The following is a 17815-nucleotide window of genomic DNA, read 5'->3' as shown; positions in this document are numbered from 1 at the left end:
CAGTATTAGATGTGCATGGTTCCTCTCCCAAGACCTACATTAGAGCCTGAAGACAGATCCTCCCATCTTCAGCCTTCAAACTACCAGTTAAACTAGAAGTATCAGCTCCTGATGTCCCAGGAGTAAGAGCAAACACTAAGAGCCTTTTACTGTTTTTAAAGTTTTGACTCTTCATGAGGGCAGAGTAAAATCAAGTTAACAAAAATCCCTGCAGGCACTTTTAAACATGAACAGAAAAAAAGCACGAGCATCACATTTGTGCCCCTAAAGCAGTTCAATATTGTAACCACAGTGTTGAAGGGTTTTGATTTGTGATTAATAAATGAACAGAAAATGCCTTGGAGAGCTGGGAAAGACCTTGACTTTCAAGCTGAGTCTTCGAAAAAAACTACTTGGAGCCACAGCTGGTTGTTCAGGCACCCAACCTAATTTTTTCCTCTTTGCTATCACATAGGCAAAATTCTGCAGAAACATTCTTTACTCAGTCCTCTTTTCCCGACCAATCTGCCACTTACTAACTCTGCCAGTAGTGATTATTTTGTACCTAGAACCATATTCCCCAACACACAGTTGGAATTAATCAGAGAACAGAAAGCTTTTATAAATAAAACCACAACATAAGGTCATAAGTGAGGAAAAAGGCACAAGGACATACACTTCATTATGCATTAGAGCACAAACTTTCCTTCTTTGTACAGCTTTTTATTCCTGCATTATACACCATGTTTAACAGTCCATAAGGTACTTCTTGAAACCTTCAGTACTTCTGGCCAAGAGCCACAGGAACTAAAAGCAAAACCAAACAAGTAATGATCTGCTAGAAGAGAACACTCAAGATCAAGGGTACTGCTAAGGCAGCTGTAGATCATTTATGGCTTTGGTTCTGTTTCAGCCTTGTCCTTTAACTTGAACAACTTTTCCACCCTGATGTTTATCAGACAGAAAACACCCTCTCTCTAGTGTTGTCATATTTCTAGGATAAATCAAGCCAAAGGCTTTTAATTCCTCAAGCCAGGCTTCAGCAAATCAACTAGGGGAAAGCAAACCCTCTTTCTTCTACATTAGTTCCAGCTCAGATCTTCAGCAAATACAGCCAGAGATGGCAGTATCTATAATGAAAATCTCAAAAGTGTTCTCCCCACTCTTAGCATCACCATAGCTTTTTCGTAATTCAGAAATGCCCTTGCATCAACCACTATAACCAGCTCCTTCTTTCCTGCAGTCACTTGCACAGAACAACGTTTTTGTCCCTAGTCCCTTTTGCACCTACAATCAAAAAACCTAAGCCCATTTTTACTGTTTCAGTCCACAAGGTCCCCCAAAGATAAGGGCACTGGATCGAGAGCAACTGCTATACTGCAAAATTACAAGTCACCATCTATCAGCCAGAAACAACACCACATGCTTCCCCAGCTCTTCCTGCTGCCAAGCTGCACGTGTCTTTGTCTACAGCTCCCACCTGGCAGGCCATAACTTGTCATGCCAAAGTGATCTTTTGACTTGCGATTGCAGGCCCGTATCTCACTCCTTCCTGTAGCATGACCTGATCTCATGAGTAACACCCCCACTCAACTTCATCAGCCAAAACCAGAGTTAAGTATTTTTACCTTCAAGCAAGACAACTAAAATCAACTACAGTATCAAGTCCAGGACCAGAGCCAAGAGCAGACACCAGACCATGACCAGCAGCTCTCTCCATTCACGACACCCTTTCAACACAACTTGCTTTCTACCCAAAACACTTGTCTGCCTGAGACTCTACATTACTCCTGATGGAAAAGATTCTTGCACTATCAAACGCTTTCCTTCAACCCAGCTAGATAAGTTATACCTCTTGTACTCAAAACCACCTCTGCAGCAGAGACATTAGTCCTGACACTTCTGCCAGTAAAACCATGTTTCCTTTTATCCCATTCAACTTCACATCTGCCACAGATCTTTATTTTGTCTCTGTTTTAAGATCCTTCTAAGACACTGCAGGCATGCCTGTTGCTGTCAGGTGCTTTTCTCCTCATTTTTGGAGTATGCACATTGCTCCTCATCTGTCATCTTTATCAAGACTCTTCCTTTCTGGTCCAGCAACTTCACTGCCAAGTCTTTGTCATCTCAAGCTCAGGGTAATCCTCAAGTCCCCTGCTTTATCAACGTTCAGCAGTCTACATTTTGCTATGACTTCACACACAGCAATTTTCCCACCCATTCAGATCCACACTGCATCCTCAAGTCTAATACAACCATCACTTGCCACACAAGCAAAACTATGTGGTCCTTTCCTAGATCATTTGCCATCCCGTCTTCTATCCATGCATACTGCTAAACCAAGATCTTCCTCGGATAACTCTTAGGCGGTCTTGAAGATGCAATTTTGAATATGTGGCTCAAGAGCAGGAAGGGTCAGTCTGTTGCTCAAAAGCCATGTACAGCTCACATATGGCACAGCTCACAAAAGCCAGCTAATGACACAGGCTAAAAAAGGTCTCCTGTGTCAGCATGCAGCACAACCACCCTGCACAGATCTGCAAACCCAGAGGTTTGTTCCCATGCAGTCTGTGCTTTCATGAAAAATGCATAAGTAGTTTTGGGCTTCCCTTCATCCAACAAAAGCAGCTGAATACCTTTACAGAAGTAGGGCCGCCTCATTAAGCCTCAGAGCAGCATCAGGAGGAACGTAAGGATTTTTAATGACCATAATTTGCTGATGCAAAGTTTGCTGCATCTGGCCAAAGACAGCCAAGCTGACCTATCAACTCCATGAAAGCTCAAAGCAGCTCCTGTAAGCTCACTGCAGTTTATGAAATGGGTGTTACCTGTTAAGTGATTTGAGTTTCAGATCCAGAAGGAAATGTGATTATGTACAGCTACTCAGAGTTCCATGGGAAGCTACTGTTAGTTTCAATTATTTCCATCCTTTTGAGTTCCCGCAACTAGCTGTGACACACACAAACACACAATTTTCAGGACAAATACATTTTGGAAAAATTATGAGGAACAACAATCTTGAATAACTCAGAAGCTAGGAAGGCAAAAAAAAAAAAGCAGAATCTAAAATGTTTGTTTAGCTCTCACAGGCTGTTTTCATCAAAACAGAAATCACACTTCTTCCTCAAACGTCCCTACAAGAAGTGAACAAAGGAAGCAAATTTCTTCCCTTTTGCCCACAGCTGAACTCACAGTCACCTCATTTTCACTAATATGATCTAATCACTGGCAAAAATGAAACAAACATGCTACAACTCATCACTCTGACTTCAAGACTGGATTGAACACGAAGCCAGGTCAAGAAGGGAACAGCCAAGGCCCTGCAAATGAGAACAACTCCCTTATCCAAGACAGGGCACTAAACACAGGCAGGCGATAACATGGGTGCCCTGATTACACTATATAAACGTGGAGACAGAAGCACATGTATGTATTTGGGTGTACATACCACCATTTGTGAGGTGTTTTTACACTACTTGGAAACAATCTGGACATAAAGTCATCCCAGACAAGTCTCTCCTCCCATGACCTCTCACCTACAAAATACTCCAAAATACTTTCCTGGCAAAGCAGTTGCCTCCCACGGTACACATCAGTCCTCGATGCAGTGGACACCACATAAAAATTCTCATCCTGCCACCAGAACTGCAACCTCATGCAATCAGGGGCCTCCAGAAAGGTTACAAGACGAAAAGGGAAAAGTCCTATTTTGGCATTTATTAATAGAGCATGCACTAGAGGAAAAAGATGGGCAAGGAATCCATATTGTGCTACAAGATTAAAGCTGCCGTTGAGACAGTCGGTGTTTATGCTAAGCCTCAGGTTAAAAGTTAAATAAATAAAAAAAAAGTCCTGTGGAGACATGAAAAATCAAGCTCTAAATTAATATCTCAGTTCACTTCCAGAGCATCACTGGGGCCTCCCTGACCATGTAGCAACACACACATCTTAGCAGGGTAAATTAATTACGACTTTCTTTGGGCTTCCTACTGTAATGCACATCAACACGAAGTCTCAGCATAATTGACACTCCTAAGGCAGCATACCTGCAGGACCCAGCAAACACTGTAAGCAGATCTTGATAAAGTAATTCTAATGCTGCATGCGAATGCTTTTAGCAAGTTAATTAACACATCAGCCCACCCACAGCATGTATTACTGCTCATTAGCCTTCAAACTATAAAAGCATTCAAACAATCTTTTCCTTTTCTGCCTTACCCAGTCTGGACCTCTACACTGCAGAGCCTGTAAGAAAACACATGCTCATGAACCATTCACACACAATCCCAGCACCAGCCCCACAGCCCCAGCAGCTGCCAAGTAATTTGTATTTCAACTTCCTCTTCACTGAATCACTACCCAAAATAGCAATGTCAAGCCTAATTTATTATTTTCACTACTAACCACTGACTTCATTAAAAGCAACACTGGGATAACAAACAAGTGTTAAACACTTTCAGTTAAGCTTGTATTTTGTCAGGGAAAACATCACACTTTTCATTTAATTATGGGAAAAAGCTGCAAATGTTTTTTACTATGGGTGGTGGTAAGTTTGGGGTTTGGTTTATGTTTTTCTTAGAATCATAGAATCATAGAATAGTTAGGGTTGGAAAGGACCTTAAGATCATCTAGTTCCAACCCCCCTGCCATGGGCAGGGACACAGTCCACTAAACCATGCAACCCAAGGCCTCATCCAACCTGGCCTTGAACACTGCCAAGGATGGAGCATTCACAATCTCCCTGGGCAACCCATTCCAGTGCCTCACCACCCTCTCAGTAAAGAATTTCTTCCTTATATCCAATCTAAACTTCCCCTGTTGAAGTTTCAACCCGTTACCCCTTGTCCTGTCACTACAGTCCCCGATGAAGAGTCCATCCCCAGCATCCGTGTAGGCCCCCTTCAGATACTGGAAGGCTGCTATGAGGTCTCCACGCAGCCTTCTCTTCTCCAGGCTGAGCAGCCCCAACTTTCTCAGCCTCTCTCCATACGGGAGGTGCTCCACTCCCCTGATCATCCTCGTGGCCCTCCTCTGGACTTGGTCCAACAGTTCCATGTCCTTTTTACGTTGAGGACACCAGAACTGCACACAATACTCCACGTGAGGTCTCACAAGAGCAGAGCAAAGGGGCAGGATCACCTCCTTTGACCTGCTGGTCACACTCCTCTTGATGCAGCCCAGGATACGGTTGGCTTTCTGGGCTGCGAGCACACACTGAAGCCGGCTCATGTTCATTTTTTCATCGACCAACACCCCCAAGTCCTTCTCTGCAGGGCTGCTCTGAATCTCTTCTCTGCCCAACCTGTAGCTGTGCCTGGGATTGCTCTGACCCAGGTGTAGGACCTTGCATGTGGCATAGTTAAACTTCATCAGGTTGGCATCAGCCCACCTCACAAGCGTGTCGAGGTCCCTCTGGATGGCATCCCTTCCCTCCGGCGTATCAACCGAACCACACAGCTTGGTGTCATCGGCAAACTTGCTGAGGGCGCGCTCAATCCCACTGTCCATGTCACCCACAAAGATGTTGAACAAGACAGGTCCCAACACCGATCCCTGAGGGACACCACTCGTTACCGGTCTCCAGTTGGACATCGAGCCATTGACCACAACTCTTTGCGTGCGGCCATCCAGACAGTTCTTTATCCACCGAGTGGTCCACCCATCAAATTGATGTCTCTCCGATTTAGAGACAAGGATGTCGTGTGGGACAGTGTCGAAGGCTTTGCACAAATCGAGGCAGATGACATCAACTGCTCTATCCCTGTCCATCAGTTCTGTAGCCCCATCATAGAAGGCCACCAAATTGGTCAGGCAGGATTTCCCCTTAGTGAAGCCATGCTGGCTGTCACCAACCACCTTGTTTTTCATGTGCCTTTGCATGGAGAATGTGCTCCAAGATTTTGCCAGGCACAGAGGTGAGACTGACTGGTCTGTAATTCCCCAGGTCACCCATTTTCCCCTTCTTGAAAATGGGGGTTATATTTCCCTTTTTCCAGTTGTCGGGAACTTCACCTGACTGCCATGATTTTTCAAATATGATTGCCAGTGGCTTAGCAACTTCATTCACCAGCTCCTTCAAGACCCACGGATGGATGTCGTCAGGTCCCATGGACTTGTGTACGTTTAGGTTTTTAAGATGGTCTCGAACCAGGGGCTTCTTTGTGGGGCTTTTTGTTTGCTTTGGGGTTTGGGTTTTGTTTTTCGGTGGCTTTGTTTTGATTTGGGTTTTTTTTAATACACTGAAGAGTTGGGAATTCCCAAGGTGCTACACAACTCATTAGGGGAGCAGCCCATCCTGGGAGCAGCCCTGATTTTGAGCTGGGAGCAGGGGCACACCTTCCTCTGTCATCTGAACTGGAAACATTCAAACATACCTCCTAAGATGACTCACTAAGGCAACTGCTGATCAAACACCAAGCCCACAACGTAGCTGCTCAAACAAACACAGAACCTGGCAACTGCAAGGCTGCCAGTTACATCCTGCATTAAATGAAGCAAAAAAAAAAAAATGCTAGTATTCAGGTCACAGAAGGCACACTCCATCTTAAGACTGAAAGAAGAGGACTTATGTTGGCAAAAAGATTGTGAGGTTTGTTTTAAACTGTGCTCTCCCTGCTGAAATTGTTGCTCCCAAGTTGAGAACTGTAGGAGGAAGGCAGGCTGTGGACTGAGAAGGGATCTAGGCTGCATGTCATTCCCACTGGATCTCAGGGTCACCCTCCATGGCTGGCTCAGGTGTTATTTGGAAAGTGTGGCCATATTCCTCCCTGCCTAGTATGGGAACGGAAAAGCTGGTCAATGTAGGCATGTCTCCTAACAACTGGAATAAAAATCTCCACCTGCAATCAAATATTCTCTGGTTTTCCTAGCCAGAAGCAGCCAGCCATGTTAAAATTAATCATTACATTTGCTGTATCAACAAATAGGTTTGGATTTGGTTTCGTTGTTTCAGGGTTTTTTTACATAACAGTGTGGATGAAAGTGAATCACTTCTTCACTCTTTGTAAGCTGCCTTCATCTGCTGACACCGGTTAAATTAACCTTTTTTTCTTGAGTAGCACTGGCAAGAGTTGAAGTTTTACTGAAGCTGTCAGTGTATCCAACATCCAGTTGCCAAGAAAATCAGCAGAAGCAAAGAACCCATACTCCTGGACCATTCTTCATATTTCGGCATAGAATCTTACAAAACTTCACTGAGCTGCCACCAGCAGGTCACCACAGGGAGATAATATTTATCAGAAGCAAATCACACAGAAAGGAATAGTGAAGAGCATATACTCCCGCTCTCCTCTTTGGCACTGTAAAGATACTAAATCATCAAACATAGCCCAATAAAAACAACATCCAGACAGGTTTAAAAAATAAAATACTGCTGTCTGCCAACTCTCAGTTACAGGACTCTCCATCAGACCAAGTAACACATCTTATAATAACAGTGGTTACAGATAGTACCAAACTAGTTGTAAGTCAGTTCTGAAGACCCCTAAGCTCTCAGGATTGTCCAACAGTTAAGGCAGGTCACAAGCTGACAATATAGCTCATTACCCAAGCTTTCTTCTTCTTGAAAATGTGTCTGATATGAAAATTAAAAAGGCATAAGCATCAAGGGAGAGACACAACTAACTGTGAATAGAGAGTGAGGCTATATTTCAAGAACTACGTTTACATGGAATAATTAAAGAAAAAAATCAAGTACCCCTTTCCTATAACCTCCCTTCCACACTCACCCTCTGCTTCCTACATACACTGTGTACATTCACAGGCAAATAGATCAACAGATGGACTCAAAGACACACATGATGGATGCTTTTGCACCAATTCCCTACTTTGCATACGTCATCCTAACAGCCATCAACAGGAGCCTTGATTTCTTAACAAGCCACTTCTCAAACATCCAACTGGAGATGGGAAAAGAGGTCTTCATTTCAGAGAATCAGTGTACTGTGCTTTCCAAATAAATGAGCTTCATCCTAAAGAAACTCAAGGTAGCACGCCAAGAGAGGAGGTTTCCAAAATGCTAAGGTCTCTTAGAAAATAAAGGTAAGTACAGAGCTAAAGCCAGACACTTTACATACCACAACATACCACAACCTGAATAATATGTTCTGCAGCTTTTCTCCCTTTTTCCACTGCAGAGCACAAGATGCAGGTGAAATATGCCCAAGTTTGGTACCTTACGGTCCCTGAAGCCAGAACGCTTCTTCTTCTTCCCTTCTGGCTGAGCCTCCTCATCACCTGAGGCAACAGCCTTTCTATCCTCACTGCCGCTGCTCTCCTCCTCGTGCTTCATCTTCTCGCTCGGCTCTGTCCTCGGATCATGTTTTACAGAGGATGAGTCTTCTGCATAAGCCCTGTACAAGGCAAAAGAAAACACAGGGTTAGGAAAATGAGAGGGGTGCTAAGGCTACAAAGATGGCTGCAAGGCTTACCCTGAACAAAACACTTGTTAAAGTTCAGCATGGAGAATTGCAAAGCAAAAACAAAGAAATGACTGGTCTCCTTAAAACACTGCGTGCTTTTCCATGCGGTGATCAAATTTCCACCCCTTCATCTCAGACCCCAAACTTACAATCACAGTAAGTTTTCCCAGTCCAAGAACACCAGAGCAAATCACTCTGTGAATTATTGTACCCTCTCCCAAAAAAAACACATACAAGAAAGATTTGGGAAGGACATACGATACCTCCTGTAGCCCTAAATTCCACCTCACTCCCTCAAGAACGATTTACATGAAGTGATAGAAATGTGTTTTACCATGAGCACCACAGGACTCAGAATAGCCTCTGTTTCAGCTCAAGTGATTTATTTTCTATCTCCAGCAGGTGACAGGCTGGTTTATTTCCTTTTTTCACCAATGACTCTTCTGAACTCCAATGCTACAGGATTTGTGACAACAAAAACTGGAGTTGTTTATCCTCAAGGTGGAAATACGGCTCTGGCACAGCAAAAGAACTGTTTTCCTTTGCTGTTCAAATACAAAGATCTTCAGCAACCCTGCTTGTAGACTAAGACTCAACACTCAGTCTAATCATAGAATCATAGAACCGTTAGGGTTGGAAAAGACCTTAAGATCATCTAGTTCCAACCCCCCTGCCATGGGCAGGGACACCTCACACTAAACCAGGTCACCCAAGGCTCTGTCCAACCTGGTCTTGAACACCGCCAGGGACGGAGCTTTCACAACTTCCCTGGGCAACCCATTCCAGTGCCTCGCCACCCTCTCAGTAAAGAACTTCTTCCTTATATCCAATCTAAACTTCCCCTGTTCAAGTTTGAATCCGTTATCCCTTGTCCTGTCACTACAGTCCCTAATGAAGAGTCCCTCCCCAGCATCCCTATAGCCCCCTTCAGATACTGGAAGGCTGCTATGAGGTCTCCATGCAGCTTCTCTTCTCCAGGCTGAACAGCCCCAACTTTCTCAGCCTCTCTCCATACGGGAGGTGCTCCACTCCCCTGATCATCCTCGTGGCCCTCCTCTGGACTTGTTCCAACAGTTCCATGTCCTTTTTATGTTGAGGACACCAGAACTGCACACAATACTCCACGTGAGGTCTCACAAGAGCAGAGCAGAGGGGCAGGATCACCTCCTTTGACCTGCTGGTCACACTCCTCTTGATGCAGCCCAGGATACAGTTGGCTTTCTGGGCTGCGAGCGCACACTGAAGCCGGCTCATGTTCATTTTTTCATCGACCATCCATGAGCATCCACTAATCCATGAGCAACTCATAGAACTGCAACTGGCAACAGAGTGGTTAAATAAAAAGCAGGATAAATCCATAAGCAAACAGTGTGATGGCTTTTCTATGCTTTAAAAGCAGTTTATGACCAGACAGAGCTCAGAACTCATTAAAATAAGTGAAATTATAATATCCACGGATGATAATTGTAATTATTTATATTTTTTATGTGAATATATATATCTATATATATAAACATAAAATAGAATATAATCTCCAAGGGCACTCCTGGAAGTAAGTGTTCAAGAGGAGGTTGGATGTGGCTCTGAGTGACATTGTTTAGTGGAAGGCTGCCTTTGGAGAAAATAAAAAACAAATCAAGATTTTTGAAGTCTCCCAAGCACTAAAACCAAAAGGTTATGCATCTTTAATCCTACCAGTTTCCTGGAAAACACAGATGTGCTATATAAAATTAACAGAGAAGAGTCTGTGCCTGTGTCCCCAGCAATACACAGCTTTACAGCAATCTCAGCACATCATCTTCCAATAAGGAGAAAGGAGAGTAGATGCTTCTTCAATCAATTTTAATGCTACCAGAATAAAACACAACTGACTCCTTATCAGCATCCAGTAATTCACTAAGAGTCACGATAAAGGGTAGATTGAGAAGGGCTAAAGAACTCAAATCCTTCCACAGTACTGGTAGGAAGCAAAACCTGTACTATTCTAGAATAAGCTCCCAAAGAGCATATTTAAGAATAGAGCAAATCACGACAAAAGCAAATTAACTTTTGTTCATGTTGTGACAACTACTTCAGCAAAGTACTGAAAGCACTTGAACAACCACCAAGATCCCAGCGTTGCTTTGAAAGGCAATAATCCATGGCACTGCGGCTGGGTTAAAGCAGTTCACAGGTTTCTAGTCCACACTGGGACAGAACACAACTCCATCACAAGGGTTTGATTTAATAAAATAAGTGCTTAGTGAAGAGCAGTACAAATCATGCCTTTTCATGCAAAGTGGAGTCTAACACACCATCTTTTCTGGACCTTCTGAAAAGGTCCTGAGCTTTTATTTGCCAATATATTTTTCTAAGCCTTACAGCAAAGCACGATCTTTAAGGCCTCTGCTGAACCAAGCTTTCAGTGGCAGGATCCAAACCTGAGTCCTCCACAAGCATCTTAAGATAGGGAAATGATTTCCCCAGAAGGGCCAGGTAACTGATCCATCTCTTGGAGCATGGAGTCTATGCTGGCACCTCTCCTGAAGCTTTTCCTGAAAGTTTAATCAGGACTGGCACATCCTTGGAGAGTTGCGGCTTTTGCTGATATGCAGTTTGCTAGAATAAGCTGTTGCCAACTGAAGCTACAACAGCAGCACTGACAAGGAAAGCCCTTGGGTAGGCAGGTCACCAGTCTTTAGTAGCTTAGAGAATCTCTGTGGAAAAGGTCCTGGGGACAAAAGCACAGAAAATTGATTGCTTATCTACACAACCACGCTACTCCCTATGAAGCATGCCAGAAAATAGCTGTATCAATAAAGATTTGCTCCTGTAATGCTTGACTGACATCTAGCAAACCAAAGAAGGATGAAATGCAAAAACAAACATTTTCAGCAAATTCTACTTGTTCCTTCAATCCATCACACTGTTAAGCCAGTTTGCTATAGCAAAACAGATGTATACTGTTTGAATACAGTCGTGTCCCCCTCCCCAGTTTATCCAGGTAATTAAAACTCCACAGTTAAATTGTCATCCCAACATAAAAGCAAACTGAGCTATGAGAATAAAAGCAGAGAAGCAGAGTTTGTAATCTATTTCTCAAGCAAGGTTTTAAACAGTACCTGCTATTCCTCACCTCCAGGCCACAGTCTGAACTACTCACTGAATTAGCCATTGAAGGATCTGCTCTCTATGTACACCTACTACTCTGTATATTTTACATCCTGCACAACCATCCTCTGTTGAAATCCTTGGCTTCCAACAACAGCAACTTCCATACTGCATCCACATAAAGGAGTCTTTCAATGCAGATGTCAATTACAGCTGAAAAAACCCCATAGCTCCAGAAATATCCACCCCGCTGGACTGCCATTAGCAAGTGAAGAATCTCCACCTCCTCTTTTGATGAGACCGACTTTCCAATGGCATGCCTGTCACTACGGCTTCTGCATGAAAGGGAAACAAAAATACAAAGATACCCTTCGCCTTGCGTCAAGAGTAACTGCCAGCCTCTACCCACAGAACATGCCTGGATGCCAGCTGCCATGCTTCAACCCTCCCAGTCTCTTCAGGATTCCCCAACCTCTTCTCCTCCATTCCCTTAACCCCCCCTGCCCCCATCTCCCTAATCGTGTCCCATCCGTCTGTCCCCCCCCCGAGAACTGAATCTGACCAAAAAAACATATTTCCCACCTACTTAGCAATACCTTCTTTTAATCCTTCAGGAAAGCTAATAATCAATCATAACACTGAGTTCAGCATCCCCAAAGAAAACCACCTAGAATCCCCTAGAAAACCACAGAGGACAACTTAAGTCACTTGAAGTGATAGGACAAGTGGTAATAGCTTCAAGCTGTGCCAGTAGAGGTTTAGATTGGGTATTAGGAAAAACTTCTTTACTAAAAGGGTGGATCAGGCATTGGGATGGGCTTTCCAGAGAAGTGGCAGAATCACTGTCCCTGGAAGTGTCCAAAAACCTCTTAGATGAGACATTTAGTGACATGGTTTAGTGGTGAACTTGGCAGTGCTAACAGTTGGACTTGATGATCTTAAAGGTCTTTTTCAACCTAGCTGATTCTATGACTGAATGCTAAATTCTCACTTAGCAAATTGTTCTTTGAGAAAGACAAACTCATGCAACCATTAAGATATACATCCACAAAGGATCCTGGGACTCACACCAGCCATTGGGACGATATTGCAAGTCTTTCAGTTAGAGAAATCACAATCCCTCATTTAGAAGTATTTTTCTCCTTTGAGTGACAGAAGCAGAACAGTGTACTAAAATAACCAAGCTTTGTGCCAGAGATAACAGTGCTCAGTTATTCTAATCCAGAAGGCAGTAGAAAAGTACTTAGCTATCAGACACTATTTAGTCTCAGCAGGAAATGTAGATCTAACAAGAAGCTGGGCACTCAGTAGTCAGCAAAATCAGTGCCACCAAATAAGAAGCATGAGATGTTGCCTGACAGATGTATTCTCCTGTTCACTAGAGTTGCCCCTCTCCCTGCATATAAACATCTAAAGACATCCAAGTGAGGTTTAAAAGCCACTTAGAACTTCAGGCTTTCATACTGAAATGCAAAAGTAAGCTTTGAAACAACATTCATAATCATAGGCAACCTCCAAGGATCAGGAGTACTTCCAGTGAAGAGCTCTGTCTCATCCTCAGTTCAACCATATTCAGTGACTAAATCAGTTAGCTGAGACTTTAATAAGAAATCAACCAGAAATTATCAAGATCCACAGCCCAATTTTTTCAGGATGTCACCTCACTCATAGACTTTTTACTATTTTGCTTCCTCAGTCTTTCATGGTACACAATACTGAAGTAAATTAGCATGGTGAAATTGTGGCAAGAACTGCAATGAACACATCAAAATTAAGACAGATTCCAGAGATGAATGTGAACAATTATATTGAGGAGACAGCTCTGGATACCAGCCACAGCCTAAAATATATGCAGGAACATGAGGAGACAGCAGCATAGTCCAGGAGATGTGAATGTCATTCCTTCTACCTGAGCCAGCAGCAAGATGTCCTCACAGAAAGCACCTTCAGCTACTGATGGTGCACTCCAAGGAATAGCTAGACCAACCAGAGAAGATCTGACAGGGAGCAGCAGGAATGACTAAGGATAAAGAACACACTATGGGAAAAATTACCTAAGTAAGTCAAATTGCAGTAAGAAAGGGGGAAAAGAGGAAGGTAAGATAACTGTAATCTATATACATAAAACAGCTGCTGCAGGATTTTTCTCTTGATCCAGTGAGGACAGGATAAGATGCAGGATGTACTTAACAACATCATAAAGGAAGAGATTTACGCATCAGGTTTCCCTGGAGAAGCCTGCACACACATATGTATACATAGACACATATACATACACAGAAAGCGTTTAATGTTAAGGACAGGGGAACATTGGAATCAGCTGCTGGAGAGAATTCATTCTGTCACTGCTCTCTCCATCACTTGCATATTGCTATAAATAGGAGAGACAGCTGTCTGTCAGGACCACTTGGAAGCACTCAGCCCTGCCTTGGCAGCAGACTAGCTGATTTCTCATGCTCCCTCCCACTCTTCTCTGCTGCGGCGCAGTTTAGGCACAGGCATCAGCATATGGGAGCACGTGGACAGGCCACATGTGGACCTCTGCTCCAAGCCCCCTGGAAGACACTGCTCTGAAGAACATAAATCTGAATCACCTTAGGTCAGTCTTACCAGCTAACTTGGATCATATGGGATAACATGCCACTCTTTAAAGATGACTCCCTGACAGCCTGCAGAGTAAAACTATTGCTTCATGAAGGCTGTCAACCCTAATGACACATGCTGGAGGCATCCTACTGACCTTATGTTAACATCCTCATAAACCGTAAATCTGTTAATTGCTTAATCCAGGAGACACTGCTTACATTTCCAAACAGAGTTCTCCCAAGCAGGGTACAGGACCACATCCCCAAGCTGCAGCCCTGATGCCTGCACACAGCTGCAATTCAATTAGGTCTGCCATTCAGTGTAGTCCCTATAAAGTCGCAGCAAACCCAGATGATTCGGGAAAACGGTGTCTTCTATTTCTACCTGACTTCTCTGCACAAACCCCAGCTTGGATTTGCTATGCAACATTTTAAAAAGATATTATGAACATGCACAGATTGAACTCCAGGGCTCTGCATGCTTAGGGGCAATACCCCTAAGCTCTGCAGGTCAGCTGAGGTCAATTTTCCCAGGGGCAGTTCAGATGTCTTCCTAATTGACTCCAGTTTTGACTTTGGCTCATTCCCCGGCATCAGATTCTTTCCTTCCCCTGACGCTCATGGGTAAAAATAATATGAAGCCACAAGCCACCTGAAAGGACACGGTGCTCTTGCAAGCCACCACTCATGGATCAATGTGTCTTCATGCCTTAGGAGAAAACCCTGTGCACAGCAATCTCAAGGATAATTTCTTGAGTCCATCACCTTTCTGAAAGAATTAAAACAATGGAGCAGAGCTCTCAAAATAAAAATAACCTCACATGGATAATAGCTACAATTTTTTCTCTTCTCTCCTACATCAGGTTAAGTAGTACCTGACACATCTATGCCTATAAAACAGGTTTCTCTCTTCTTGACTATGATTTATGTGGCTTCCTTTGTTTTACTAGAATGGTTTTTAAAGTCTGAGTTTCAGCTGGCATAAGATATTTCCAGCAATTCTGACATTAAAAAAAAAAAAAAAGTATTCTAAGCAAATTACTCTACAGCCCTTAAGACACTGATGCAAAAAAGCAATGCATTCTTAAACAGAGTTAGCTAAGGGCTGATCTAGGCTTCAAAATTAATTCCAGAAGCACTGATGGAGAAAAGCCAAACACAAAAACTAGCAAAGGTCAGCAGAGTAAGGAAGATGAAGGGTCTTTCCTACAGAGATCTTCCATAAAGCAACTGAACACTTGTTACAGGATGGCTGAAGGACAAAAGGGTGGAAGAGGAGAGGAAGAAATGGTAAAGATTGAATTAAATCTGCAGAAGTGGCAGCCAGCACCTGAACAGCTCAGCTTGCTGGTGAGAAGTGGAGCCTGAAAAAGAAGAGCTTGTAACAGAATGACAATACACCACCAGGTCAGGGAGACAGGTATCTTAAGTGTAATTGCTTCGACTTACATCCAGGATGAGGCAAAAGGCAGAAAAGCACAGAGTAAGGCCGAATGGAGGCAGCAAAATAAGACTAGGTACCATGTTAAATACAAACATGCTCGTAGCAAAGGATCTTGTTCTTAAGCAACTTACAGAGCAACATGGATGCCTTGCCCTTATTCTTACCACTAATATACCTGTGGAAGGGTAAGAAAATAAGAATAACCAAATCCTTTCAGTCAATCAGGAAGAGCACTGGTAAGACTCTGCTTACAGAGGTCCTGTGCTCCCCAAAGGTACATTTGCTCCCTTATTTCATTAAGTACTAGACTGATTGAGTGACAAGCTTCAGAACTGAAATGCCAATTGTTTTCAGATGCTCACTGCCCAGAGATTGAGCCCGGAAGGTTTGTGCTGAAGAACATACCTGTGGCCATTTAATAACATGCCAAATGGGTATTTGGAACTACCAATACAGAAAAAAAGTTTTACTTAAGCATCAGTAACAGAATATTTTCTATAAACATTAAGGTTGCCACAAACTGTGAGGTTCAGTTCCTCTTCTATATTAATAATTACTCATTTAGATTAGACAATGACTGCGTCAAGATTTATTTCAATTAATTAATTCAGTACATTATACCAATGACCAGATTCTTAATTGCTTCCGCTGCCAGCTGGGAATCCTCAGAGTTTAAGTTATTGCTTAGAAAGGATAAACTTCATTAGATTTCTAAGCTCAGTTATTTGCATTATTGAAGTAATCTTCACCACAGCAGAACAGAGCAGCATTAGCTACTCATGTCATACAGTTATTTAGATTAGATATATTCCACCAAGAACAGGCAGCAGGAGCTCCTGGAAGACAGCTGAGGAAACAAGACCAACACTCACCTGCAACAGGCAGCTATGCAGAAGGCTACAAGCAGATGCAGATCAAATGTGAAAATCCACCAACCCACCTCCCCTCTCAGAAAGATGCAAAGTCTTTCCTATCTTGCATTACACAACTAATGTTTCTTTAATATATATATTATATATATTTAATATATATAAGTATATATATAAATATATATATAAAATATATATATACACACATATATATTTCTATCCTTTTCAGTCATTGACTTCTCTACCTTTGTGAGGGCTTCCTTACCCCAGCACTGGCTTTTGATGCTTCACAAACCATATCCTACAGGATCAATCTGAAATACACTGGTTTCAGGCTGTACATCACAGTTGGAAACCACCCAAGAAGTCTTGATTTTCTTCATGCTAAGTAGTGGAAAGAGTAAGTTCACATACAGCCACCACCTTAATACTCACTTTTAGCAAGGTTCACCATCATTAGAAGTACAAAAATCTTATTTTGACATAAGACATCTGAGTGTTTTTAAAGTACTGATGAGAGATGTAGTGCTGCTTCTCACATGGCAGTAGAGAAGAGCTGGGGCATTTACACAAGGCTTTATGGAGATGACAATAAGAAATACAAGTCAGATACTCTTTTCCTTTTATTGCTGCTCTTCCTCTAACATTGCATCATCTTCTACTTATCTACCCCAAGAAGCATAAGATTTTCAACTGCTTCTTGATTCAGCCTATTACATCTTTTATGCCTTAACTGTAAAGAAAAATAATTATAAGAAAACAGAAAGCAGCAGACATCTCTCATCTTAAAAGGAAATTTCACTGACAGCCTGCAGGAGAGCATTCCTTACTACACTCCCTACTCAAAGGGTGATGAAGTCTCAGCTTCCTTAACAGACCCTCCAAGGTTAAGCAGAACATTAGCAGGCACACATTCCTCGTTACAGTAATCTGCCATCAGAGGTACAGTAATTCTCCGCAATGCCAAGGGAGCCACACTTAAGATCTGCCAGACACCTCACAGACTAACTGCAGCACAGGAGAGCTTCATATCACAACAAAAGCAAAGTTGCTTCACTTATCAAAGGTAAGCAAACATCTTAAGTCAGCCCTATGACAGACTAACTGGTTATGCCCTGGACCTCCCTAACCTGCTTCCCATTTAAATACCACTGCAACATTTAATAAATCAAAATCACCTACTGCTAAGCATAATACACAGATACACACAGACATTTCTCTCTGTAGTCTATAAATTACATTTTCTGTGACACTTGGCTTATTAGATCTGTGTGCCCTGGTTACATGTATTTACCTTTTAAAACTGGTTCATTATACTTACTGCTACTTACTGTAATAACTCAGGATGTAGCTACCTGAATAACCCAAGATGTCATTACGAACGTTTTGTATTCACCTACACTTATTCTAAAACTCTATTAATCACCC

At 42.7% G+C, this 17815-nt stretch overlaps 1 protein-coding gene across 5 annotated transcripts in view; it reads right to left on the bottom strand.

Moving 5' to 3' along the window:
• Nucleotides 1-17815, bottom strand: part of MICU1 (mitochondrial calcium uptake 1) — a gene marked incomplete at its 3' end in the record, with an annotated part of 112481 nt that overhangs the window by 80626 nt on the left and 14040 nt on the right. For all 5 annotated transcript variants that reach the window (XM_080622123.1, XM_080622126.1, XM_080622122.1 and 2 more), the window contains one exon: nucleotides 8153-8330. In XM_080622123.1, the coding sequence (XP_080478249.1) occupies nucleotides 8153-8330 (178 nt within the window). The remainder of the gene's footprint in view (nucleotides 1-8152; nucleotides 8331-17815) is intronic.

This window comes from Psittacula echo (genome assembly GCF_963264785.1).
Source record: "Psittacula echo genome assembly, chromosome: 6".
In the NCBI taxonomy this organism is placed as follows: Eukaryota; Metazoa; Chordata; class Aves; order Psittaciformes; family Psittacidae; genus Psittacula; species Psittacula echo.
This window is presented reverse-complemented; position numbering and strand designations above follow the sequence as displayed.